The 27,983-nt window shown below is 48.2% G+C and overlaps 1 protein-coding gene across 5 annotated transcripts in view; it reads left to right on the top strand.

Moving 5' to 3' along the window:
* Positions 1-27,983, top strand: part of DAPK2 (death associated protein kinase 2) — a 116,035-nt gene that overhangs the window by 46,550 nt on the left and 41,502 nt on the right. For all 5 annotated transcript variants that reach the window (XM_046654518.1, XM_046654514.1, XM_046654515.1 and 2 more), the window contains exons 3-4: positions 15,661-15,882; positions 24,465-24,603. In XM_046654518.1, the coding sequence (XP_046510474.1) occupies positions 15,661-15,882; positions 24,465-24,603 (361 nt within the window). The remainder of the gene's footprint in view (positions 1-15,660; positions 15,883-24,464; positions 24,604-27,983) is intronic.

Raw genomic sequence — 27,983 nt, 5'->3', positions numbered from 1 at the left:
GGTAACCAAGCAAGTACTTTGTGTTGTTCCCCTTCCAACCAAAGCATCTTTGCTTTGATTTTTTTCTTTTTTTTTGAGGAAGATTAGCCCTGAGCTAACATCTGCTGCCAATCCTCCTCTTTTTTCTGAGGAAGACTGGCCCTGAGCTAACATCCATGCCCATCTTCCTCTACTTTATATGTGGGACGCCTGCCACAGCGTGGCTTGCCAAGAGGCGCCATGTCCACACCCGGGATCCAAATAGGCGAACTCCGGGGGGCTGCCGAAGTGGAACGTGCATACTTAACCGCTGCACCACCGGGCCAGCCCAGCTTTGATATATTTTGTACACTGAACTTCTATGTGAAATTTATTTGAAACAAGCCTTCTTAAATATGAGAAGGGTTAAAAGTGGTTGCCTCTGGCAAGCGGAGCAGAGGCAGGAGAGGAACAGGGCAGGGCCCTATTGATTCCACTCTAAGGTCTTCTGTGCAATTTAGTTTTGATTTAGCTGTGTTTGTGTGTATTACCTTGCTGAAAATTTAAGCAATAAATAATGGAAAGGGAAAGAGCTCTGCTACTGGAACAACCTTGGAAACCCTTGCCGTAGTGGAAAGACACAGAATAGTTGTTGAGAGACCTGGGCTCTCAGGCTGCTGTGCTGTAAACTGCTCTGTGGCGACTTCCTTCAACTGTGAAAAGGGTCCTTTCCCTCCCCTGCGATTCCTGTGAGAAGCAGCTGTTGGCAGCTGTGCGGGCAGGACCGCCTCTCCCACTTTCTGCTGTGCTCTGGAAAGGCTTGGATCTGACACCTAGCTTGTGGACCATCCTGAGCCCCAGCCCCAGTGTGGTCAGATAATCCCTGGGCTGGTGGGGAAGGGGATTTTGACCAAATCACTTTGCACCTTACTCGCTTCTGGGATCCATGGGAAAATTCCTCTCAGAACAGAGAGTGCCTGGGCAGGTCACCAGCAGAGTGTACGGGCCGTGCTCTTGAGTTGAGTTTTGTCTGTGTCAAAGTGCCTACTGCGACCTTGTGTGAACTTAGGTGTCCTGGGGGTGAAGAGAATTTCCACAGAACAGCTCTGCCCTCAAAGAGCGTGGGAGAGAAGATACACAGAATGTATAATTAAGAACAGAGATTTGCAAGGGTAGGGACAGGGTAGCTACCTTCCTCAAATACTTGGTGGTTCTCATGTGAATGAGAACTGCGTCTTGTTCATCTCTGTGTTCCCAGTGCCTGCACTCAAGACTCATTTATTCAACTCGTACTTATTGAACACTTATGGATGCCAAAAGCACAACAGTGAGCAAGACAGGGCTGACCCTGCCTTTCAGGAATTTACAGCCCAGGGTGGGGGATTCAGGCAAGTAGGCAGAACAGTGCAGAGCCGTAAGGACTGTGATGGATGTTGAGTTGTGCGCACAGAGGGCATCTGTTGTTATGGTCATGGCAATCACAGCCGCTCCTGGCTAGGCTTCCTGGCAATTCCCCTGGGTCTGCTCTGGGGGTGGGCCCACTCAACAGAGACCCAGGGACCCAAGCAAATGTTTCTGCTTATCTGGGGAAGATTCTCTGTGTATATATGAGCTTTACCAGCCAGATCCAACCTCTGTCAGGAAACCCTGCAGAGTCCCTGACCTGGAGGAAATGATGTGGTGGCAGGAGGCCCGAGGGAGACAGTCTGTCTCCTGGCCGTCCTGGGCCCTGATGTGTTGAGGCACAGCCTGGCTTCTCAGTCTGCTCTGGAAGGAAAGCTGGGACCTGCCAGCTCTCAAGATAAGGCAGGAATGTGCCTGCCTGGCCTGTGCAGGGCCCCCTTTGGGGGCCCGTGACTGTTCTGTGGGCCTGCCTCTCGGAGGGGTGGAGGTGATTTTTTGGGATATTGAGGGGCAGGAAAGGGCAGCCTGCAACCACGGGTAAAAACGTCTGCTCTGAACCATGATATTTATTGTCTGATTTATTCATCCTTCATCATTCAGAAACCGCTTACTGAGCCCCAAGGATATGCCAGGCTGTGTGCTAAGCGTTCTCACATTTCTCTAACTAAAATTTCTCAGCGGTCCTGTAAAATAAGTGTATTATTTTCAATTCACAGGTGAGGAAACTGAAGCCCAGAGAACTAAAACTAAAATCATATTTACCGGTGTTCATCAAGTTCCAGATGCTGTTCTGGGCACTCACATGTGTCAGTGCATTGAATCCTCCTCATAACCTGTGAGGTCGTTTTCATCCCCATCTTACTGATGAAGAAACAGAGGCACAGAAGAGTTAAGAAACTCACCGAAGTTCCCAGAGCCAGCTAGTAACAGAACTTGGCTGGCGTTATCCTGGGGTCCTGCCCAGATCTGAGCCCCCTGTGTCCTCAGAGCTCTGCTGGTTAATCTTTGCCCCTTTGTGACTCCAATGTGGGCCACATGGGCAGACAAGGCCACTCTGAGGCAGCTAGCGAGGAAGGCCTGGCAGGAAGATGGAAGAGGCCATGTTGGAGGCTGGGGTCCATTCTAGGTTACGTTTGGGTAGACACAGGGAAAATAACTCTTGTTGGATATGATACATACTTTCTCTGTGTCCTGACAATTAGGCTGGAAGTAAACATGTCAGGCAGTGCTAAATCCTGTAATAACTTAGAGCAGAGTTAGAAGAACCAGGAAGGAGTGGCAGCCCCGAGGGCACCTGGTAGCTGCTAATTGGAGGTGGTGATGACAGAGGAGGTGGCACAGCGGCAACTCTGAGCTGCTCGCCCAACAGAGGCTCTGGCTTCTGCTGGGGAGAGGAGGTTGCTGGGAGGAGAGATTGGAGGGAAATCTGCTTTGAAGAGGATTTGGACCTGGTCGCTCCACCCCCACCCCACCCTCCATGCTTGTGGGCATAGGGAGGCTGGATGTGGATCTAAAGTCAAATCCCTTTGAGGGTGGGGATGAGGGAATGGGCTACCTGTGAGCTTGGGGGCAGGAGGGGGCTGGGGACGTGGCACTATTTTATTATGATGGGAAATGCCTTCTGCTCTGCAATCAATCAACTTGGGCTTTAGGATTGACCAAACAATAAATGATCGTTTGGGTGGTCCTGCCTTGGACAACACCTTTAACAGTTTGGGGCCTCCTTTAGCCATCTGTGAAATGGATGGAGTTCTGTCTTTGCAGACGTGCTCTGCAGCTCACTATCTTTCTCCGTGTTGCACTGATGGCAACACAGAACCACTTATAGTTAGTTCCTCTTGCTCATGTATGTTAAGGATTTGAGGCAACATACAATAAGAGGCACATAGAATTTGAAAATAAAAGTGGAATATACAAAGCCACATGCCCTCCAAAAGATTATGATTTGTCAAAGCTGTGGTAAGGCCTGGACATCTGCATTTTTAATAAGCTCCCCAGGTGATTCTGTTACACCTCCAAGTTTTGGAACCACTGGTGCGAAGGAAGGAGGAAGGAAATGAACCCACGGTCTAGGCCATTGCTGTTGTCACTGACCACCAAGACTACAAAAGGGAAATAAGGTAGTCATTTTCATTATCTAAAATGAGGAAGGGTATCAGTTTTTCAGGGTAGACGGACATCTTCATGGTACTAATTTCTGAAAGAAAGGCATTATGTGCGTCCTGTTACAAAGGACACGATATAGCCTAACGGATAATTTGGAGGCAGGGGAGATACCTTGCATCTCTGAAGGAGTCTGTTGTGCTGGTCACCCCCACAGCTGCGGCCCACCCTGGGGGTACCAGGCCCATTCTGCAGATGGACCCGCTCACCCACATGCCATCCCTTCCTGCAGTCAGCCAGCAGGAGGGACGTTGCCAGGAGGAAGGGCGAGGTGGCTTTGAGGAAAGGATCAGGGATGTGGGGTGTGAGGGGACGAGGGATGGTGGTGGTTCCCCTGGCCTGTGCAGTAGGTTTGAAGGTATAACCTGGATGGAGTGCCTAGGAGACCAACCATGTCAAGAGTTTCAGAAAGGCACGAGGCACCTGCCTTCAGAGTGCTCCTGAGGCACAGCAGTTGGGTGATTAAAGTGACAGGCAGGAGGAGAGATACAGGGAAAGAACTGGTTAACATCATCTGCTGCTGAGAAGACCTACAACCCCTTTGTGGACAATACAATCGGGGAAAAGATTTACAACTGTCGACGAAAATAATCCATAACCAATCTATAAATGAAAATTTGGGTGAGTTTATTCTGAGCAGAAATCTGAGGACCATGGCCTGGGGCCTTTCTTCCCAAAGGAAGAAAGGGCACCAAAGAAGTGATGTGTACAGAGTGGTTATATACCCCCAAGCAGGATGTTTCACATATGATTGAAATGTCCCTCCCACAATAGTCACAAGATTGCCCTGTCAGCACAGCGCTTGATGGACACAGCAGGTAGTGGGTCTGCTCTCTCGGAGGGGCGTAGCAGGAGGCAAGTCTATTGTCTTGAGCCGGGTGGTCACAGGTGAGCACAGCAATCAGTTCCTAGCCTAAGGAAAGATGCTTAATCCTTAAAGAAATGCTAACGTTGGGAGGGGGAGGGAAGTTGCACCTTTATCTCAAGGGCCTTTGTTCTTGCCATAGGGAATATCTAAAGCAGATATACAGTGCATGCTCAACAGCCACGGTCAGGCCCTTTTGGAAAGAAAAGGTCAGGCCGAATTAGGTTTATACCAAATGGCTTCCTCATATTCTCCAATATATCCTATTGCTTGCCATTTTTATTTGTCACAACATACATGACAAAGGGTTAATATCACAAGTATGTAAAGCGCTTTTATACACAATGAGAGAAAGGCAAACACTCCAATAGAAAAATTAGCAAAGTGTATATGAGTAGGCAGTTCAAATTACCAGTAAACAAACGAAAAGATGTTCATTCTTACTAATAATCAACTACAAGCTAGTTAACTTAATTCAAGTTAAAACAGCAATGAGATATCATCTTCCAAGTATCAAAATGGTAAAGCTGAAAAAAATAATGAGCCAATATTTGGTGAAAATGTATGGGGTAGGGAGTAGGGATGCTAATGATATTTACAGCTGTTAGGAGTATTAATGGGAGAGTCTTTCTGGAGGATAGTTGGTCAAGTATCAAAAACCCTAACATAACCTTTGACCTAGGATGCTACTTACTAGAATTTATCTTAAGGAAAGATAATCAGGGATATGTGCAAAGATTTATACATAAGGGTATTTATAACACTGTTATTAATTATATTAAAAATTAGAAGTAATATAAATATCCAAAAGTAAGAATTTGCTTTAGAAATCATGCTTTATCTGTATGGGAGGATATTATTTAAAATCAGGTAGTAATACAATTTTTAATTATGTGGGAAAATGTTCGTCATAAATTAAGTATAGAATTAAAAAAAAAAACAGTTTCCAAAAAAAAAAGTTTCCAAAATAGTACATATAGTGTCATCCCAATTAGATTTAATAAATGAACAAACAAATAAAAAAGACTGTTGTATGCACTGAAAAAAATCCAAGAGAGCAGACACCAAAATGGTAACAACGGTTATCCCAGGAAGCTTCCTCTTTGTGCCTTTTTATGTTTTCTTTCTTTTAATAACGAACATACTCCTTTTGTAATAAAAAATTTCAAGAACGTGTTCTTTTTTGAGTGAGTCTGCCAGTGAAGTGCTCCTGCTGCTGCCTGTGGTGATGCCCTTCACCACACTCCTGCCTCAGTTTAGATTCTCATTTCTCCAAACGCTGGCTGACTGCCTGCGTCGTGCTCGGTGCTGAGCCTGCCCTGTGGGGTTTCCAAGGGTGACTGGGGCAGTCCTTACTCGCCAGCCTCTTACAGGCTTCTCAGTGGTTAAGGGCTAAGGTCAATGCCCAGGTCATTTGTTGTAGAAATACCTTTGGCATTGGATGTGTTCAGCATTTTGCTGGAGGTAAAGATGGTGCAGGGGCATCTTACTGAGAGTGCCTGAGGTGTGCTTTCCTTGCCCATGGCCCTGATCCCACTCTCTCTTTGGAAATTTAGTTGGTCAACATGTGACTGATAAATCTCAGTAGCCTGAACCCATGGCTGGGCCCTATGCAGTGGGAAACCCAGAAATCACCCTGTGTGTCTCATACTGATACGTACGTGTGACATACTGACCTGCGTCAGAGAATCCTAAGAGGGTGCGCTGGGATGGGGGTTGGGACGTCTGGTCCAACCCTTAATTTTTTGCATGAGGAAACTGAGGCCCTGAGAGAGAAGGTTCTTGGAAGTTGGTGACGGAGCCTGGACTCCTAGCCCTGTGCTCTGCCCACAGTGTGTGATCTTCCCTGTTCACAGCCCTGAGTGTTTGGGAGAGGTGATCTGGGGCATTTTCAAGTACTAGTGAAAAAGCAAACTTGGGATAAAAAATTCACAGAAATTCTGAGAAACAGAGCATCCACCCTAGACAGCTAAGAATTGAGTGTATATGTCAATGAAGAAGTTGCAACAAGCATCCCACACACGTTAAGATCTGTGTGCAGAAGAGGATCAACAAGAAATATTGGTTGTGATTTGTACACACGCCCACATTTGCATACACAGACACATGTGCTCAGTCCTCTGCAGAGCCACGTATATGGTGTGAATTTTAGGAAAGTGGAAAGACCTTTTTATCTCCAGTAGTTTCTCTACTTGCCCAGTGTGTGCCTAAACTTGCCACCATTAAAGCCGCTCTTGGTCAAGGATGCTGTGAAAAATGTGAATGTGTTACTTTGGAATGAGGTCATTCCCTGTACCCTCTGGAATCCTTTGTCACTTTACGTGAATTATGGAAAGGATCCCAGGGGGATGTGGGCCAAGGGGAAGTGCAAAGATCACAGGAGACAGGCTGGGTACAGAACTCTTTGCACTAGAGGGGAGGGGTCTGCCAAATCAGGAGAGAGGTATCGTAGAAGATAAACTGTTCATGTCACCATTTTATGATGGATCACCCTGTATCCCCACAGTACTTGCAGAACCTCAACCATCCTGGATTTTTCTGTCTTCCGTTTCTTGCTCTGCAGCATGAGCTCATGTTTAAGGGCTCCTCCATTATGGTCCAGCCTCCTGGGCCTTGCCCAGGCTGTGAAGGCCAATTGGCTGATGTTTCTAGGATCCAGCCAGCTGCCCTGTTCTGTTGAAGTTCTTTCATTACTGAAACTTACATCTAATTGTCAGAAACTCAGATGGTGAGAAGGGGGCCCAACCCAACGGAACATCATTAGCTGCTGACCACTTGCTCTCCCCTTCCCTCCACCCCCACAAAGAGGAGAGGAAAGGGCAAGTTCAGTTTCCTGATGCATTTCCTCGAGAAAGTGGCCACTTGATGGGGAGAAAGTGAGGTAGAGAAGTGGTAACTTGGGGCCTCCATAGAATAGAGCATTTGTGTATCCCTCCCTGCTCCTCCAGCTGTGGCGAGCTGTTTCCCCTTTGTCTGAGTTCGGCTTTTTCTGCCAGGTCTGGTTCAAATCCCACCTGCTCCATAAAGCTTCCTCTGACTCCCCTCGGTAGGTATCTCTCCTTCCCTCTGCTGCACTGCTGCTGCACTGTTTGCCCACTCATTTGACCTTGAGGCAGATATTTGTACACATCCATGCCAGGTTTATTTTTCCATTAATGTTCATCTGATCTCCCCAGTCGACTGTAAGCCCTTCAAGTTGTGGAGTGTGTCCTGTTTATAGCATTTAGGACACTGATCGATAGATGGGAGAGGGAGGAATAAATTAGTGAATGGATGGGTTGATGAAGGGGCAGTTAGGTGGATGGGTGGGTGGGTGGGTGGAGGAGATGGGTAGGTGAGTGGACGGTGACTGGGTGGATGGTACCTTTCAAACCCAACATTGCCACAGTAACCTACATTGTGTCAGTGTCTAGAAACTAGACTCTAGATAAAGGGAAATCCCGGAGGTCGCTGAGCTATATTTTCAGGGAATATCTTTCTCTATATAGCCAAGCCCAACTTAAAACAAGCCTAATTTATTTCAGGCCTTGGACCTGTGGGCTCGTGTTCATTTGACAATAGCGTCAAAATGTGCTTATACTAAAAATAGATTCCAAAAAGTAATCATACCTCGGCCCAACTTGGCTCTGCTCAATGATTCCTTCCTTTTTATGCTTTAAGAGTTTTTTACGACCAAAAGGAAAAAAAATGGTCAGAGGGAGGAAGTGAGTCTGCAGGGCCAGGGAATTAAATGAGCTGAGCTGTGAAAGCAGCTGCCACAGGCCAGCACAAGCAGACACCTGTGACTCTGTGGACAGGGGCCATTTATAGGTCAGGGTTCAGCTCACTGGAAGCTTCTGATTCCTGATGCTTATTCTACATGTGTTCCTTACTGTTGACCCTGACCTTGGGCTTAGTCAGAGTGACTTCTTGAAAGACTAGATAGTAATTTTGAGAAGCATCAGTGTTTTCTGTTTCTCCTTTTTTTTCATTTACAGTTTGAAACTGCTTTGGGATCATCAAAGAGCATGCTTCCACACTATAGAGCGTACTTCTCAAACTGTGTTCCCTGGGGCTTTGGGGGTTCCGTGAGGCCCCTTTAGGCATTGTGGGGGTGGAGGTGGTGAGTAGGTGGGCTCTGAGCACCTCTCTTCAAAAAGACACATTGCTTTTTTTTTTTTTTAAAGATTTTATTTTTTCCTTTTTCTCCCCAAAGCCCCCCGGTACATAGTTGTGTATTCTTCCTTGTGGGTTCTTCTAGTTGTGGCATGTGGGACGCTGCCTCAGTGTGGTCCGATGAGCAGTGCCATGTCCGCGCCCAGGATTCGAACTAACGAAACACTGGGCCGCCTGCAGCGGAGCGCGCGAACTTAACCACTCGGCCACGGGGCCAGCCCCAAGACACATTGCTTTTTATCTGTTTTCTGTCTTGGGCTTCTGTGAAAGATTTATTTGAGAGAGGGCTGCACACCTCACATAAGTTTAAAACCCATTGTCAAAAGACTAGAAAGACATTGACAACACAGTCAGAGAGGAGAAATAGGTTCATTAGCAGGCTTGGCTCACTAGCTGTGAGAAAAGGCCATTTGAATGGCTCTGGGCACTCTTACATTTGCAGGTCTTGCCCTTTTTCTGTTTGCTCCAAAATCTCCACCCGCCATGTGCTGGCTTGGCTGCTGCTCCCACGTGCCTCTCACTCCTTGCTTATGTACCTAGTTCCCAACGTGCTACCCACCTGGCTTTTGGTAAATTTTTGTTCCTTACCTTCATCTCTCTGGCCTGGAATCCTGACCTGCTTCATGCTCTAACTTCTGGGAACTTTATATTTTTTCACCATATTTTGCCCTCCAAAGGATGTCTGGTCCCTTGTTTACCCTGACCTCGGGTAACTGTGCCCTAAAGTGTTTTCTGCCTTCTTAGATCCTGGCACTACCTGGGGACCTTACTTTTCAGAGGCCACAGTCCTCCCCAGAACTATTTATTTTTAAACTAGGATCTGAGGCTTGGGTCCATTGGGGCTGAATCAGGTTCAAGAATACGCTGGGATTAGAAAACAGAGACCAGGACCGAAATGTGGTAGAAAGAAAGAATAATGCACATTCATGGAAAAATTATGGTTTACATAGTGCTTTCACATACTTTTCTCATTAAAATCTGGGAGATTGGGATATTCTTATTCTGCATAACATACAAGGAAACTGAGTCTCAGAGTTATGTGATTTGTCAAAGGTGGCAGAGCTAGAAATAGAACATGGATCTTTTGGCTCCAAATCCTGGACTTGGGCATAGGAGATCAGAATAGGTTGATTGGTACGGCAATGAGGGGAAGGATCTTGTTGATGGGAATTAGGAGTCACCTGGCTAGAGGTTGGATGTGTTGGGAAGCAGAGGGTGATAAAGGGCAGGGTCAGCCACAGAGCCCCCACAGTCAAGCCTGGCCAGGCAGAGGAGTAAGGAGGGCCTTGGTGACACCATCCCCAAACAGGCTTTTGCCGTGGGATAGAGTTGTGGATCCTCTGAGATCAGGTTGATCTGGTTCCTGAAGACTATAGGTTTGAGCCACTCCTGCTCGTGCCTTTGAGACATGTTAGCTGAAGGTCCCATTCCCCCATCTGCTGACCTACACTTGGGGTGGCTTTGACTGGAAGCTTCTAAGCATTATCCCTGACCTGTGGCCCTGAAAACTTGCAGGGTAATTCCAGAGGAATCACGGCTCATTGTTCTCCAGTGTGGGAAGAGGAACTGTGACCGCTTGGGGGAAGCGGGAGGAGGAACCTGGTCTCCACTTCCCTCTGACCTGGAACACTTCCCATTTGATACCTCTCCTCTCACAGGCCTCTCATCCCTGAGTTCGCATTCTGTGCAGCTCTGCCTCATCTCCACCTTGATAAACTAATGACTTTGGGGCAAGTTACCAAATTCATGGACTCTCTGCCCTTGACTGAAAACGAGAATGAATTAGACCCACTCTCTTCATAGACTTACAAAACACATTTGGCAGCCAGCCCCTGGGGGTTGCCAGGACAAGTCTGGTTGGCCATTGCTTACCATGAAGGTGGGGTCAGGTGGGCAACAAGAGTGGTCTGCCTCAATGCAGGTCATGAAGGGGGAATTGTCTTTTGAGAGAATTCAAAACCAATGATAAAATCAAATAAAAATGTCTGCTTTTTATTATTACTGTGCACTGGCAAATCTAAACAATATTGGTGATAAAATGCTCCTCCCTTCTGGGCCCGCTCCTCACTGCTTGGTACACCACTGCTGGCTGGTTACCTCGAGAGTCTCACTGAACCTAGAGTCGGTAGACATGGCTTCTGTCCTAGCCCTGCTATCGGGGTCTGCTACCTGGCCCAACTACCAAGTCATTTAACCTCCCTAAGCCTCAGATTTCTGATCTGTAAAATGGAACTAAGAGTGATACCTGCAGATACTAAAAGAGAGAATAAATATGAAATTAGGGGGTGAAGAGAAAAGCTGGATGTAAATGTTGTAACGTCCATGTTGCTATATAAAATCTATCCCGTGGTATGAGATTTGGGTCATGCCTGAGTTATTCTTCTTCGGCAGTGAAGAATTTGGGGTGGCTGAGCCAGGCTCTTCCATGAAGCTTAGGAGCTGGTGCTGGAGACACCAACACCATTTCTGAGCTCTAGAAGCTGTTCTAGGTTTACTCCTTATCATCTGATTTGTGGGCAGACAACAGGAGACCCTCATGGGCTGCCACTTTGGGCCCGGCCGAGTTCTGGAACGAGGCCCATCTGTGACACTGATCTCTACGCTGCCTGCTCCATCCTCCCAGGGTGCTGAGTGAGTGAGGAGCTGAGTCCTCTGCCTGAGAAGAGAGGTGTGTTTCCTACAGAATTGCAGGAAAGCATGCTGGCAGAAGCAGGGAAGGTAGTTTCTGTGTCTTGTGGATTTACTGACCCTCACTAAACCCTCCTGCGTGACTTCTGCAAGGCAGCCTCAGGCACAGAGTTCACGCCCACACCTCATGGTTTCTACAGCGCTGGAGGTGAAGTCCTTTCTCAGGCCTTATCTCATGATTTCCCCAACAACAGTGTGAGGCAGGCAGACCAAGTTCTCTCATCCCCAATTGACGTAGGAGGAAGCTGGGGCCCAGGGAGTTGAACAGGCTGCCCAGGGTCATGGCCGGTTAGTGGTAGGGCTCTGACTAGAACCCAAGTCTCCAGAATCTCCAGACATCAGCCCAGAGGTAGGAATTTGGAGAGTGAAGAGAGAGCCTTCGTTTCTGTTTAGAGCCTTCACAGGCTCTTTGGAGCTTCCTGACAGGAAGCTTTCTGAAGTGAGACCTGAGGTGGTGGGTGGAGAAACACTAACTGAGAAGATGGTTCCTTGTCCAAGCCCACGAAGCTTTGATGGCAGGTCAGGACCAGGAATCAGGCCTTCTGACTACCAGCCCTTTGCTGCATTAGACCCTAGGTTAGGGATAGACTGCTGCTGTGGGGGAGGGTATTGGAATATGCATGCTTTGCATGCATGCATCAATGTTTCAGCATTCTCATATTTTTGAATTAGGGTTGGCAATGACCTCCATTACAGGTTGGATGGCTCCCCTGTGCTCCCTCCCTGGATGATACCCTGGGTAGCTCCATCCTAACCTAGAGGGGCTCTCACTGTTCATCCCTTGCCCCCATAACCTAGCTGGGTGACTTCTGCACCGTGGGGACCAAATTTCTGGCTTCAGAGCCTTCCTGATGGGCAGACAAGGGCCTGTCACCATCACTGCTTTCACCTGCCCATGTGTCTGCTGGTGCCTTCTGATGGGCATAATAGAGCCACCTCAGGTCTGGCTTTTGTGCATCTGCTGTGGGTACAGTGAACAGGGGATGTCCAGCTGTAGACTTCACTCCTCTTATTCCCCAAAGTCCAGGGTAATCTTGTATCCTGATTCAGAAATGAATATTGGAGCAGTTAGGTTGCAGACCCCTCAAGCAAAAACTGTCCTGATGGGAGAGACAGCACTCCCCCTACTCCCTATCTCCCCTCCTTCTCTCTCTCAAATAGCCAGGTCAAAGAACTAAGGAGGAGGGTAATGTATTAATACTAGAAATGACAAGGAAGAGCGTGAGTAACAGCAGTGTAATTTCTTCATCTGTAAAATGGAGATAGCCAGAGGACTGCTGCAAGCTGACGTTTCTCAGCCCTGGCTGCACATCAGAGTCACCCAGGAAGCTGTTAAATATCTCAGTTCCCAGGCTGCAACCCAGCCCCAGGAGATCAGAATCTCTAGAGATGGGTCCCAGGCACCAGTAGTTTTTAAATTTCCTGGGTGATTCCACTGTGCAGCCAGAGTTGAGAACCGCTACTCTAAGGATTAAGAGTAGGTTAATTGCTTAGAACAAAGTTATTCCCATATCTGGCTGTGCACTGAAATCATCAGGGGGTTTTTAAAAATTATACTAATTCCCTAGCCACACATTGTAGGCCATTTAAATCAGTGACTTCTGTGTCTGGTGCCTCTTGCTTGGCCTTCACATGAGCAATAAACTAATAGCAGTCGTGATGGCTACCATTTATTAGTGCTGACTGTGGGCCAACATTACAGATGTTTCCAGTCTTCACAATTCCCTCGTAGAGAATCATGACTCCCATTTTACAGGTGAGGAAACTGATGCTCACAGTAGGTAGCCACTTGCCGCAGTGACAGCGGAAATTTCCCAAGGCCAGGCGTGTCCAACCTTGAAGGCTGCTTTTGATACCCAAAGCTTCGTGGCCTGGGGACCAGTCCTAGTGGAGCACATTCTCCACTCTTCTCAGTAACAGCCTAAGGAGAAAGCAAAACCAGCAAGTGGCCTTGACTCTCCTTGAGGATCCCAGGGCAGGATGAGCAGAGGACCCCTCTCCCATGAAGTGAGGGAAGATGGGTGGTGTTGCCTGGTTTTTGGCTCCATGTTAATCACCCACTCTCAAAATATGTCCTTTTGGTGGGAGGAAGACGCCTGCACGTTAGGCCTGTCCCCCAGTCACCTCTCATTGCCACAGCTGCTCTCACAAAGAGAAAACTCAACCCAGAAAAGCAAACACTCATTTGCTTTTTGAGAGTTTGAGGAATTTTTCAGGTATGTGATATAGAAAAATGCCTCGGGTCTATCACAAGAAAAGGGGAAGCTATATCAAGGAGAACTGAAATATTTAGCTTTGCTTTATAAAAACCCTGTGCCTCCACCTCTGTGGTCTGGAAGTTTAAACAAATCACTTAAAATCCTTAAGCTGTGGTTCCAGCATTGTCAGCTGGAAAGAGGGAACTCTGTCTGTCCTCAGGGCTGCCGATGCAGCCTCTTGCCATTTGAGGTGATAGAGAAAGAGGAGGGGAGCATGGTCATCCTGACGCTGATTCTCATAGCCGCCTGGGACGGGAAGCTTTGTCAAGTGTTTGCTGGCACCCACTAAGGGACCCAATGTCCCTGAGACCCAGAGTGGCTCCAAGTGACCAGCTGTGTTAGAGAGCTTGCTGAATGTGTTCACTCTGGCTTTGGGAGGCCTGGCTTCACTCCACGTGCGTCAGCCTCTGGTGTGTGGACTGCCCAGGGCCAATATTTGGGGCATAAATAGCTGCAACCTTAGAGTTAATGGACTATATAACATAAATTTGTCTTCACAAAGCCTTCCAGTCCAGCCCAACCCCAGGGCCCTCTCCCACCTGAGAGCTTCATGTGCACCTGTTATCTCTGCCTTTGGTCCTGCCCTACTGCCCAGCACAGAGCCTGGCACAGAGTAGGCATTCAGACAGCGCTGAATGAATGGAGGATGAGGGGTGGAGAGAGACTTGCATGTATGTTTGGTGACATCTCTAAGGTGGTTGCCATAGAATGCTATTTAAGTTTTGGCATATCCATTCCTTGCTTTCTCTACTTAATGTTTTTTTGGTCACTCAAGTTTATTTTGAAGGCTGTCTCACTGAGGATTATTCTAGTAATGGAGTGGTTCAGATGTGATGCTGTTTTCTGAGGTTGAGGCAAATATCCAAAGCATTTCATTGCGTATGACTCTTAGCTCAGAGTCACTGAGAGTACATCCTGGGTGTGGAGACTGGGACCCCCTTATTAAGCCATTAAGCTGAACCTTAACACTTTCAAGTTCTGTCTCAAGCAGTGGGTATTGTGGGTGGCAAGAGAATATGGGGCAATGGTGGAAGAGGGTATGGGGACCCCCAGGAGGGGTGGCCACTGGGCTGTCTCCTGGGACTTAGAGCTGAGATGGTGAAGTAGAAGGCTGCCGCCCTTCCCTATGGGGTCGGCTGCCCCTGCAGCACTCAGGGAAGCTGGCTCAGGCCACCTGCTGCCCTGGCATGGACATCATCTCGTGGTTGCTGTGTAGGTCCCTGGAGTGAAGGAATTCCAGGCCCAGCCCTGAAGGGCACTAAGCATAGTGTTGACTCTTTTAAGCAACTTTGTGGACAGTGGGCTGGGCACCTGGCTCTGGGGCCTGGCTTTGCCGTTAACTCTGTGATGACCTCAGGTGACTCACTTGTCACTGTGCGTCAGTTTCCTAACGTTTGACAACTCTGTAGTCCTATCAGCCTTCTCACTGTGACAGACTCCCACTGTGGTTTTAACAGTGTGAAGCTGCCTCCACCCCACCCCCACCCCCACCAGGATCCCCACCGACCCAGCCTCTGGCCTTATCTTTGCATGAAGTGCATCGTCCTCATATTTGCGCTGACCCCCTGTTGTCTAGCTGCTGGGTCGCGTCGGGTATTTGAGATTGTATTTGTTGGGAGGGAGTGGGAGCAAAGGTGCAAACATGAGAATATGGTGGTGCTTTGTCCCCTCACAATTCCAAACAGAAGAATTTGTACTTGCCTCCAGATAAGGGAGGCCAAACGGGGAATTGTTACTGTTAGTATTTTAACCAAGCTGATCTTTTTTGTTTTTCCTTTTTAGTCTTTTCATTAAATAGTATAAGCCTCTGGACCACGTGGTGTCATCTGGTGGATACTAGACTAGGGTTCTAGCGGAGGCTTTGGGACGATGAGGCTGTGTCATCCTGATCAAATCAATCACCTCTGAGAGCCTCAGTGTTCACATCTGTACACTGGGAATGACAACACTAACCTTCCTTCCTAGCAAAATGTAAAGGAATCATATGAACAGAAGGGAAGCCCAGTACCTGCCCCATCTCAGTCACTGATTGACGGCCAGGTGGGGATGCTGGCTGGAGGCGTGATTTGTCCTGCCCTGGCAGAATGACTCAGAATTAATGTGGCCTGGGGGCTGACAGCCAGGTCACTTCCCCAATGGCCCTAATTGTGTGTGTCTGTGTCCCCACAGTGGCCAGTTTGCCATCGTGAAGAAGTGCCGGGAGAAGAGCACCGGGCTGGAGTACGCAGCCAAGTTCATCAAGAAGCGGCAGAGCCAGGCCAGCCGGCGCGGTGTGTGCCGGGAGGAGATCCAGCGGGAGGTGAGCATCCTGCGGCAGGTGCTGCACCCCAACGTCATCACGCTGCACGATGTCTTCGAGAACCGCACCGACGTGGTGCTCATCCTTGAGCTGTGAGTGGGGTGCCCAGGACCCATAGTGGGCAGCAGGGGCAGGCAGGGTGGCGAAGCTCCAGCCACAGGCCCCACAGGGCAGCAGCAACCAGACCTAAGCTTGACCCAGAGGAGATGAAGTCAGTGGAGGGCGGTTTCCCTCATGTACCCCCATCCTCCTTCTGAACCTGGGCCAAAGGTGGGCTTGCCGAGGAGTAGGGACTGAGGGAGAAGGTCTAGGTTTGGCTTTCATTGGACCCTGGGGATCAAAGAAAAGAAATGGCTAGTGCTGGGGTCACTTCCTGGCTGGGAGCATGTGGGAGAGTGAGGAGGGCAGAGGGTGGGATGCGATGCAGAGGAGGCTGTCAGGGAGGTTCTGTTCAACGAGGGAGGGAAGAGCAAACATCCTCTGGGCTCCACGAAGCCCTTCTCAGCCCTTTCCTGGGAACAATCCCCTGTATTTGTGCTGTGTTGGATGCCGTTATTATTATGGTAAGAACTGTTACTTAGAGAGCTCTACTATAAGCCAAGCATTTGCCAGGTGCTTCACGTTTGTCATCTTGTTCAGTCCTCAGAGAAACTGTGTTGAGGGAAGTGTGTAACGTGAAGAGGTTACTTTGTATTCACTGTGCTGAGCACTTCTGTTACCTTATTTAATCCTCATAACAATCCTATCACACAGAGACTCCTACTGTTCTCGTTTTACAGACAAGAATGCTGACAGACCAGGTCACTTACAAGATTCTATAGCCAGGAGATGGCAGGGCCAGGACTTGAGTCCACACTGTTTGTGTAGACAGCTATGAGCATGAAGTGGGATGGCCTTACACTGGCCTGGCTGGGGAAGACTTCGTAGTCTGATGGAATTTGAATAGGAGACACCAAGACCCAGGGGTTAGTTGGCCACCTGGCATCCTTCCTGGAGGTGTCACCATGGAATGGGGAGGTGGGGCTCGGGCAGAAAACAGAGTTTGAGTTGGGCTCTGGCACAAGTCACAGTGGCTGTGTCGAGTCAAGCACCTGTGTTGGGAATGTCCTGAGCCTCATAGGCATGTATGCGTCTTCTACTTAGCAGAGGAGTGGTGGCATTTGTCTCAGGAATCCCTGACTTTGTGACCTTGGGCAAGTCACCTCACCCCTCTGAGCTTCAGATCTCATCTATAAACCAGGCAGCCACCCTTAACCTGCCTACAGGTTGGATGGACCACCTGACATTTAAGATCATTCTAATTTGAGAACTATGCTCTGGTATTGCCATGATATAGATTTATATAGCAGATAGGCATTTGCATACTCTCAGATTTGATTCTTAAATTATTCATCTCAGTGTTTACATGCATAGAAAAAAACCAAATGTCTCTCCCCTTCTCTAACTCCCGGTGTCCTCCGTGTTTCTCCCATGGACTCCCAGACAGTTGGACCTGTTGGTGTATGCACCTGCCTGGCTCAGACAAGCCTGGTGGGTTTCCACAGGTGTAGCCGGCCATGTGGACAGCCTGACGTGTGACATGTCCCAAGGCTAAGGGTCAGCAGTTGGCACACTGGTTCCCAGCAGAAAGTGACAAGCCCACTTTTGCTGGGAAGGCCAGACCAGTTCTTTAAATGTCTATTATCAAAAAAAAAACTTTACAGCAACTGAAAAGAATTAATTCTTAATCCTACCACCGAAACAGAGTTATTCATGTTTTCCTGTGGTTCCTCTCAGCCTTTATGTATTTGCATACAACCGTTGTGCTTGTACAATTTCCTGCTCTACTTTTCCCCCTAGTTAACATAATTCCATAAGTAGCTTTTTTCCTTTTAACTGACCGTGTCATGTTGCATTGAATTACATACCCATATCTCCCTGTTCTTGGACATTTGGTTTTTATTTTCCAGCTTTTAACCATTACAAATTTCACCGCCATAAAATAACTTTCTTCCCATAATTTCCCCCTTTTCTTTTGAATTAACTTTTTAGATAAATCCTCAGGAATGGGATGACCAGGTTGACATTTTTAGGGCTCTGATAGCCTCACTAAAGAGGACGGTGTTGGTTTCCCAGCACCACCTGCAACACAGGAGCATTCCTATTTGCCTGCAGCCTTGCCAGCCAGGGGTCATTTGTTTGAAAACAGAGTTCATTATTTATTGACATTTATAGTTATAAAATTATACTTTGTTGTCATTTAATTGGCATTTCTGTAATTGTTGGGGGAATTTATCTGTTTCTCTCTGTTTGTTGAACCCCAGAACTTGGCATCTGGGATGCTCTTGGAATGTCCCTGTTTCTCCCAGCAGGGCTCACAGTCAATCAACAGTTATATGCCATATTCTTGTGAGCTGTCACCACCCATAACATCAGCATTCACACTGGTGCTCCCATGACTCGCTTGAGCTGCCATGTTTGTTGAGTTCTGTCTGTTCATAGTTTCTCTGTCTCCTCCCTTACTTTCAAGCTGTTTCATTGTCTCAGGGCGCGTGTCTATGGAGTGTTGCGGATTGTTGCAAAGACTGTGCCTAGACCACATGTGACCAGGGTCTGAGACGGAGGACCTTTCGAGAGAGAAGGGCTTTTCATGGGCTTTTGTGTTTGGACTTGGTGACCCCTGTTGGGCTGATCAGAAGCTTTTGGCCTCTTGGTCCTCACTGTGTCCTAATAGGTTAGTGGGTTTGCCCAATGCTTAACCATGGCTCTTAGCGTCCACCTGCTTCGTTGAAATGTGCAGGTTTTGTGGATGGGTCTACCCCACTGCCCCTCTCAGCAACTATTGTCTGGTGCAGGGTTTCCTCCTGCTTTCTGCTAAAGTGGCCAGGACTCAGAGGACACGCCCAGCTCTGATTTAAGTCCATTTCGGCTATTATCAACCCATCCACGACCTCCTTCACAGCAGCTGCCTCTAGTCAGGGCTGTTGAGGCAGCGTTGGGAAGGACTCAGTTGTCCATATAAGTTGACTTCAGCATGGCTAAAGAATATTTTCAAAATCTCAGTAGATTAACTCATGTCACAGGTGGAGCTTGCTCTGAAAAATGTAAGTGTGCCCTGACCACTCTGGGGCCTCCTTGACTCTAAGCTAGTGGAAAGTGATACCCCAGCAGTTGCATACCAGAGAATGGCCTGGCAGAGCCCTCCACGGTGGTGGCAGTGCTTCCCAGTTCCCCAAATTGAGTCCATTGTCCTGGGCCCTGGCAGCTATGGCAGCATCCTTCCCAAATCACTGCCTATGCAGGTCGTTTGAGCATGCATTCCTGAAAGACTTCCGAAAAGCATTTCCAGCAGGCAGACAAACCTGCAGGGAGCAAAGAGGCAAAGGTGAGACTAGCAGGAAGAGGGCTGATGCTAGGGACACTGGGAGGAGAGCAGAGGAGGCCAGGCTGTTAGGTTTTGCTTTTCCTATTTAAGCTAAAGAGGTTTGGGATGTGAGATGAGAGAAGCTTGGGAGGAGGCAGGGACTGGCTCCAGGGCAGAGGTCTTGGGGCTGAGAGGCCCTTGAGAGAAACTACATTAGGGGGGAAAATGAACAAAATCCCAGCTCCCTGATGGCCTTGAGAAGAGGTGCCTGAGAATTGGTGTGAGTGTCCCCAGCCTGGGTGTCCAGGCCTTGGACAGTTACCCTGGCGAGCTCATCAGCCTCCAACCTTTCCAAGTCTCTGGGGAAGATTCTAAAGACCACCATGGCTGTTCCCCTCTCCATCCAGAGTTCATGTCTCATCTGGTCTGCTCAGATCACAGTTCAAACACAGTGACTGATTACTGTCCCCCAAAGTCCTCACCCAGCCTGGGCCTGCCATCAGTGGCTTTGGGTGATGGGGCACATCCACATTATCATAATATTCCTTACATTTATGTGGCATTCTGTTTAAGGTAGGAATGGTAGGACGTGCCCAAGGTCACAGCCTCACACGACCCAGCAGGGGCTGGGAATATGAAAAACAAGGGCTGGGCTGGGCCCTGTGTGTTTCAGACGGGGCACCATGGATTTGAAAATTTGCAAAGGGCTCCGGATAGGTCTTTTGCAAATACCAAGGCAAAATACTCTATATCTATATGATATAGAATATTCTGTCCCATTTTCATATTTTTAATATTTTATTTGTTTCCTTTGTTCTTTCGTTCACCCACCTTCTATTAGATGTCTTTCTTGCACAAGGCACTGTGGAAGCAAAGGTAGTCTAGCTGGGGAGAGAGACAAATAACACGACAGCCCAGTGTGATGCAGGCGTGGATGCAGCTGAAGAGAATGTCAGACTGCCCAGTGCCTGGGGTGGCTTTGAGCTTTCCTTTTTGCATCAGTGACTCGGGCTTTGTTATGTGGAGAGAGTGGCATGGTGAGAGGAACACGTGTGGACTGGGGTTGAGGAGATTTGCATCTAAATCCTGGTTCTGCCACTTACTAGCTGTATGACCTTGAGCAAGTCACTTGCTCTCTTGGGTCCTCAGTTTCCTCATTTGAAAAATCAGGATGGAAGTTCCTTCTACCCCTCAGGGTGGATGTGAGTCTCGAGTGAGAGAATGCTTGGGGAAGCACATTGCATAGGTGGCAAGCTCTAAATCAAGCCCTCTGCCACCACCGTCACCCCTGACAATGACGTGGTGCATGGTGTTTACTTCAAGGACTTTATCGAGGATCTCATAGCTGTTGTCCAACTTTACATCAAGGTTCCTCCCACTCCCACCCCACCCCCACCCCTGAAGGGGGAGATAAGACTGTTTTGGTTTTTTTTCATTCCTGTTTTACAAGAAAAAAGCTGGGCCCTGGAACTCTCACATGCCCCGCCCCAAGGCTAAGGTTGCATCTACGTTGGGGAAGGATTGGGACCACCATCCTGGCCCTTTGACCCGGGCCTGCAGAGCAGAGTCAGGGCTCTTCCTTCAGCAGCTGCAAGGGTGCTCTAGGTTCCAGCACCTGCCCCAGGTGACCTTGCCCATGAGACCCATGGGAAAATAGTGCACCTGCCTGGTCCCCAACACCAAGGCAGCCACTTGGGGCTACACCCAGCTCACTCTGAGTGGAGAGCACTGCAGCTCTAGCAACCAGGATGCTCGCGTGTGCCATCTGCTCACTCACTCTACACCCTTTCACCTTCCCCCTCTCTCCTTTCTGCCTCCTCTCTCTCTCTAAACATTTACTCAGCATCTGTTATGTGCTGAACACTAGATGTAAAGATGAGCACCTAAGTCAGGGTTCCTGCCCTCGAGAAGCTCACGTCCCAGTAGGAACACATACTTCTGACATTCTTCCATCTACTTAAGGAGGTATTTTTAACCCCATGGAACAGATGAGAAAAGACTGAGGTGGAGAGTGACTTGCTGGTAAGTGGCAGAACCAGCATTCCAGCCAGTCGTCACCTCACCTCCAAGGCTGGCCTGTGCACAGGGACTTAATGCCACATACATGCCCCATGCTTGTCCCCATCTCTGTGCCTTTGTGCTGTTTCCCTGCCTGTCTCACCTGTCCTCATTACCTGCTTCCTCCATGCAGGCCCTGCTCAAGTCTCACTGCATTCCCAGCCCCTTACCCAACCTGAGCCCATGCTAGCCACATGTAACAAACAAATAGAAAGACCGTGGCAGAGCCCCCACTGATGGAGCTGTCACGTGCCAGTCCCTGAGCTGAGCGCCCTGCTCGGTGCACCGACTCATTTGCTCTTCAGATCAAGCCTAGCACGTAGACATTCTGTTACCCCCAGTGTCTGAGAGGCAGTGCTGAGAGAGTTAGGGCAGCTTGTCCCCAGTGACACGTTAGGATGTGGAGACAGTGTGGACTGCGGGCTGGGACTTGGACGTGGTCTTGACTACACACTGCCTTACTGGGAGACCTTGCATGGCCGCTTCCCCTCCTGTCAGCCTCGGTTTCCTCATCTGTTATGGAAGAACTTCCATCTGATGATGGTCATTACGTGGGAGGGTGGCTGAGGGAGAATGAGGAGCCTCCTCCTCTGGACGTTTGCTATTAACTTCTTATTTTGGAGGATTTCAAACATACAAAGTAGAGAGGATAATGTAAGGAGCCCTCACGTGCCCATCACCCAGCTTCAAGCGATCAACATTTTGCCCATCTTGTTTTGTATAAAACTCCTACTCCCCTCGACTCCAACTGTTTGTTTGTTTGCTGGAGTGTTTTGAAGAAAATCTCAGATCATGTCATTTTACATGTAAATACTTTAGTATGCATCTCAAACTGATGACAGTTTTTAAAAATGTGGCCATCAAGTATTTATTATACCTAACAGAATTATCCAGCCAGGCCTCTGCTGTCCACTCTCCAGTCCATGGTGATATTCCCAATGGACCCAAAGATAGCTTTTTACAGTTGCTTTATTTGAATTGGTGTCTAAATGAGGTCCACATACTGCATTGGGTTCTTTTATTCTGTAGTAATTCTCCTTCCTACTCTTTTTTGATGTCACTGATCTTTGGAAAAACTAGGGCATTTGTCCTGTTGATTGTCCCACTGTCTGGATTTGGTTTATTCCTTCCTCATGGTGTTATTTAACTCATCTCCTATCTCCTGTAATTCCTGTAAACTAGTAGTTAGATACTACTAGTATTAAGATACCCTTCCTATTGGCACTGTTCAATAGAAAGATAATACGAACCACATACGTACTTTTAGATTTGCTAGTAGCCACATTGAGTAAGAAGTAAAAAGAAATAGGTGAATTAATTTTAATATTTTTTATTTAACCTAATGTATACAAAATATTATCATTTTAACATGTAATCAATGTAAAAATCACTAATGAGATATTTTACAATCTTTCTTTCATACTAAGTCTTCAAAACCCAGCGTGTAGTTTACACTTACAGCACAGCTCAACTCATTTGCCATGCAGTGGTTTAAAGTGAAATGCAATCCTACCAAAACAATAAAGTTATGTTTAGTGGAGAATATTTCACACCACTTCAGTTTTTTAATTAAAATAAAATGAAATTTAAAATTCAGTTCCTCACTTGCACTAGCCATATTTCGAATGTGCAGTAGCCACACCTGACTTGTGGCTGCTGTATTGGACATCATATGTAGAGAACATTTCCATCACTGAAGAAAGTTCTGTCGGATAGCGCTGAATAAGAGGCTTGAGCAGATTTGGGTTCAACTTTTTAGGTCCCAATACTTCATCGGTTGTTGCTGTGTGCTTCTTGTTCCACATCTTGTCCAGTTGTTCTATTTTTCATGATGCTAAGATTGATTAGCGGGTCCAGGTATGCTTCTGGACACTTTTAAAGAGAAGAGAGAAGAAGATTTTGATGTTCTTTATTTGTGATGGACTAGATAGCAGGGAATGATTCCCAAAACTGAGACAGAAGCCATTCTGGCCATAGAAAAATCATCTGATGGCACTCAGTATGATTGAATGGTTCAGAGTCATTCTGCCTGAGCTTGAATCCTGCCTCTACCACTTACTAGCTGTGTGACCTTGACAAGTCATTTTACCTCTCTGAACCTTTGTTTCTTCACCTGTGAAACAAGAAAATAATAGTACTTAGTTTATAGAGTATTGTGATGATCAAATGAAATAATGTCCATACAGTACACAATTATGTGCAGAGTAAGTGTTCAGTGTATGTAATTACTATTATTATGTTGCCGTTATTGTAAAAATACAGGTTCCAAGGCCTTGCCACTGCAGAATCTACTTTGGCAGAGTCTGTGGTGGGATCTGGGAATCTGAATTTTAAGCAAGTTCTCTGGGTGATCCTGAGTTCCTGGACCCCCTGGCCCACATTCCTTCCTAAGATCTTTTCCTGGGGTGATTCTTGGCTCTGTCCCAGCCCAGAGAAGCACATGCTGGCTAGAGACCCCAGCATCTGTCAGAGGACAAACATGCCCAGTGCGATTGCCAGATTTAGCTAATAAACATCTCCTATTTTATCTGGCAACCTGAAATCCATAATTCAGATAAAACTGTAAATCAATATTTATAGGGGAGATTTTTTTTTTCTCTGTGGGTCTCCATTCCTGTCAGATCAACCACAGAGTACAAGAGTGCAGAGTGTCAGGACAAAAATAGTATTTTAAGAGTTTTTAGAGATGAATGTAATTAATGGATCTTCATGTTTAAATTAGGGATCCTGCCTAATTTTCTTGAACCTTCAAAGAGGGCATCTTTGATAAAATCAAAGAAAGGGGCGTTAGGAGCCATCTTGCTCAATGTGCACATTTTGCAGGTGAGGAAACAGGCCTGCCAGGAAGAGGGGAAGTGAGTTGTCCCAGGTCAGAGGCAGGGCTGGACTGGAACCTAGGTGTCCGGTTTCTGGCCCAGCAGATGTTCCTCTTGTCATCCCACAGCACTTGTTTCTGTCCCCTGACACCTCAGTCATATGAGGAGGTGGGAGCAGGTAACACCAGAGTAACAAGGGACCTGGGCCTAGGATGTAAGGCGGCCCTTCTGGTGACACCCTAAGGGTAAGTCCTGCCCTTGTGACCCAAAGGGAAGAACACAGCAAATAGAAGCGGAGACGATCCCTGGGGCTGGCTGGACAAAGCCCCAGAAATGGCCGAGGAGACTCTGCCACACAGGGTGCCTGGGGGTCAGGTTCAGGAGCTGTACCCGTTGGCCTGCCGTCATGATTCATAGGGCCGACTGGGCCTGAACCCTTTCCACTGGTGTCTTGCAGAGTGTCCGGAGGAGAGCTCTTTGATTTCCTGGCACAGAAGGAGTCACTGAGTGAGGAAGAGGCCACCAGCTTCATTAAGCAGATCCTGGATGGGGTGAACTACCTTCACGCCAAGAAAATTGCTCACTTCGATCTCAAGGTCAGTGAGAGGGACGAGGGAAAAGAATCAGTTTAGGAAGAATGGGCCCAGTCCCTCCGGATGTCACTGCCAGGAGCAGCGCCCACTTGGCCCTGCTCCCTTGTCTTACAGTTGAAAACTCTGAGCTCCTGGGAAAGGAGTGATGCCGTGGAAAGAATCCACCTCCTCAGTTTCATTTCACATATCAGGTTTGCTTCACACAGGGGGCTGGCTGCAAGAAGCTTCTTAATCAGACCACAAGCATCTTATCTTTCAGGGAGCAAGTGGGGTGTAATTTTTAAATAAGTAGACCAATGATGGGAAACTTGAAACCACACCCATTTCACAAGACTGAACTTTTCAGTAACCTAGAGCAAACTCCTGAGCAGGCGGAACTAGAAGTGTTCAGTGGAGGACCGCTGAGGTTGGCTGGCTCTCCGGACCCAGCGCAGCACAGCATCCGCCATCCCTTGACCAGGGCCCGCTGGCTGCCCTCCCCCACCCTGCCCCATCTGTGGCCGTAAAACTGCTCCCAGGGACCACTGATCATTTGTGGTAACTGGTATTCAGGGTCAAGGAAGTTCACTGTAACCACATAGGACTGCATATAGCAAGAATGTGGTCAAAGTAGGATCAGTTCCTGTAGTAACTGGGCTCCGTTGCATAGAGTGATGAGCCTTTACAGACACCCAAAGCATAAAGATGCTCTAACCCATGATCAGAGCGCCCTTTTGCTGGGGAGGAGACCCACTCATTGGTGTTTTGTTGTTTTGGTTTTTTTTGAGGAAGATTAGCCCTGAGCTAACTGCCACCAATCTTCTTTTTGCTAAGGAAGACTGGCCCTGAGCTAACATCCATGCCCATCTTCCTCTACTTTATATGTGGGATGCCTACCACAGCATGGCTTGCCACGCGGTGCCATGTCCACACCCAGGATCCGAACTGGTGAACCCCGGGCCACTGAAGCAGAACGTGTGCACTTAACTGCTGTGCCACTGGGCCAGCCCTTCCTGTTGTGTTTTAAGCACTCTGCTGGGTTCCTGGGTATTCTACAGATACAAAATAACTGAGGCCCTGTCTGGGCTTAGTTCCTCTTTTTCAGGGAACTTAGTGCAAGAGACAGAAAAGAAAGGTAACAACTCTAAGTGCTGTGATAGAGGGAAGTACAAGGGGCTGGGAAGCATAAAAGAGAGAGTGTCTAAGTCAGACTGGGGAATCTGAGAGGACTTCTTGGAAGAGGTGGCATTTGAGTTGAGTTCTGAAGGACAGGCAGGCGTATCAGAGGGGAACGACCTTCTAAGGAAGAGAGGCTAGCTGTGTACATGATCCTGAAATACCACAATGCATTCGAGGAAGTACAGGCAAAGGATGAATGTGCTGAATGACTGGAGATGAAGCCAGGAGGAGAGCAGAAAGCAGCTGCAAGGGCATGGGAGGTTGAACGTTACCCTGAGGGATACAGGGGGCTAGGTGAGCAGGGAGGTGAGGTGAGCAGATGTGTGTTTCAGAAGGCTCCCTCTGGCTGGGAGGATGCATAGAGTGGGGACAGCCTGGAGGCTGGGGGCCCACCTAGGAGACTACTGCAGTAATGGGGGTGAGACATGGCGAGTGCCAAACCAATTTGAGGAGGGGATGGATTCAAGACCTATTACAAAGGTTGATCTAGGGATTGATTAGGTGCCTGATAAGATGTGGGAGATGACTATGGGCCGGCCTGGTAGCTCAGCGGTTAAGTGCGCACGTTCTGCTTTGGCAGCCTGGGGCTCACCCGTTCGGATCCCGGGTGCAGACATGGCACTGCTTGGCAAGCCATGCTGTGGTAGGTGTCCCACATATAAAGTAGAGGAAGATGGGCACAGATGTTAGCTCAGGGCCAGTCCTCCTCAGCAAAAAGAGGAGGATTGGCAGCAGTTAGCTCAGGGCTAATCTTCCTCAAAACAAAACAAAAAAAAACCACAACAAGATGTGAGAGATGACTGGGAAGGCAGAGTCCAGGATAACACCCAAGTTCTGGCTTGGGAGACTGGCCCAGAGTGGGCATGGCACGCCCATGGTCTTGCAGCGGCTGTGGCAGGGCGTGGGCTCAGTTCCCGCACGTGGATCCCAGCTCTTAACTTACTGCGCCCTGTGGAGTGACCTACACTGAGTTCCCTCAGCAGTATTTTGAATTCCTGCAGCAGAAGATGTCCCGCAGAGTTTCACTCACGGGTCCTTGGTAAAAGTTGAGGTCATCAAGGAGGGTGTGGCCTGGGCAGGCCTTTGGACCTCAGTGAGGTAATCTACCAAGCAGGAAATGGTCTTATGGATTACCCCTGTGTCTCCGTCCTGGTAATCCTGTGGACAATTAAGTTGTTGTTTTCTGTGTCTTTGTTGGCTCCAGGAGATGGGCCTCAAAATGGGCTCCTTTGTCTTTTCTCTAATGGGTCTGGTAGAGGGAGGAGGGTGGAGTCCCTCAGGCCCCAAGGTCTATGGCACGTTTGTGGTGTTTGATGGCAGCTCGCCTGGTGGGAGGAGTGCTGGCTTGGGGTGGGGTTAGACAGCTCGGGGTTTGATCACTCTCCCATGTACCAGGATACAACTGAACCTCAGTTCTTCAGCTTCAATTTCAGCAAATAATAATACCTGCCTGGCAGAGTCGTTCTAAGAGTCAAAGAGAAGCAGCATGAAGTGCTGAATACCGAATAGGGGCTCTGTCATAGCAGCTGCTATTGCTATTTTCCTTCCCACAATAGAGGAAAAGAAAAGACTCTAGTTACAGTGTTTTGGGCCCCCCTAGACTAGGAAAACAAACCTGGCTAGTACTATTGCCCAGCAGAGAGCTGAGATTGGTTACTAGGCAGGGCTGCTGGTGGGGGATCTTGTCTGGCTCCTGGGCTCAGTCTGGACATTTTCCACAATCTGGAGACAGTCTGGGTTTCCCCCCGGATGCATGGAGGGTGAGGATGCTGCTACCCGCAGCCTTGCCTTGTATCCTTAGAATTGTGTGAACTCTGAGCCTGCTGACTCCTTGGCCCAGGCCCAGCTGGGCAACTTCAGGAAGCAATGAGCAGCTGGAATGCAACAGGATTACCTCATGATTGCGTAGACACTTCCTGGAGTCAGAACATGGGTACACGTGCCCCTTGGCTGGAACTTTCCGCCAGCTGGAGGGGATCATACAGAAGATCCAGCTGATAGTGTAGAGGGGGCTTCTTGGTTCCATGTTGCTTCCCACCATGTACAATTCATTTTATGTAAATACATTTTTCCTCCTGATTTTCGTTCTCCATGAGGGGTCTCTACTTTCCTCAACTCTTGTATCTGTTACTCCTCACCAGGTGAGTCAGGCTAGGCTTGCTGCTCCATGAACACAGCCACCATGTCGTCTCCATGCCACTACCCATGACCTGTTCTCCACACTC

The sequence above is a fragment of the Equus quagga genome, chromosome 2 (genome assembly GCF_021613505.1).
Source record: "Equus quagga isolate Etosha38 chromosome 2, UCLA_HA_Equagga_1.0, whole genome shotgun sequence".
Taxonomy (NCBI): domain Eukaryota; kingdom Metazoa; phylum Chordata; class Mammalia; order Perissodactyla; family Equidae; genus Equus; species Equus quagga.
This window is presented reverse-complemented; position numbering and strand designations above follow the sequence as displayed.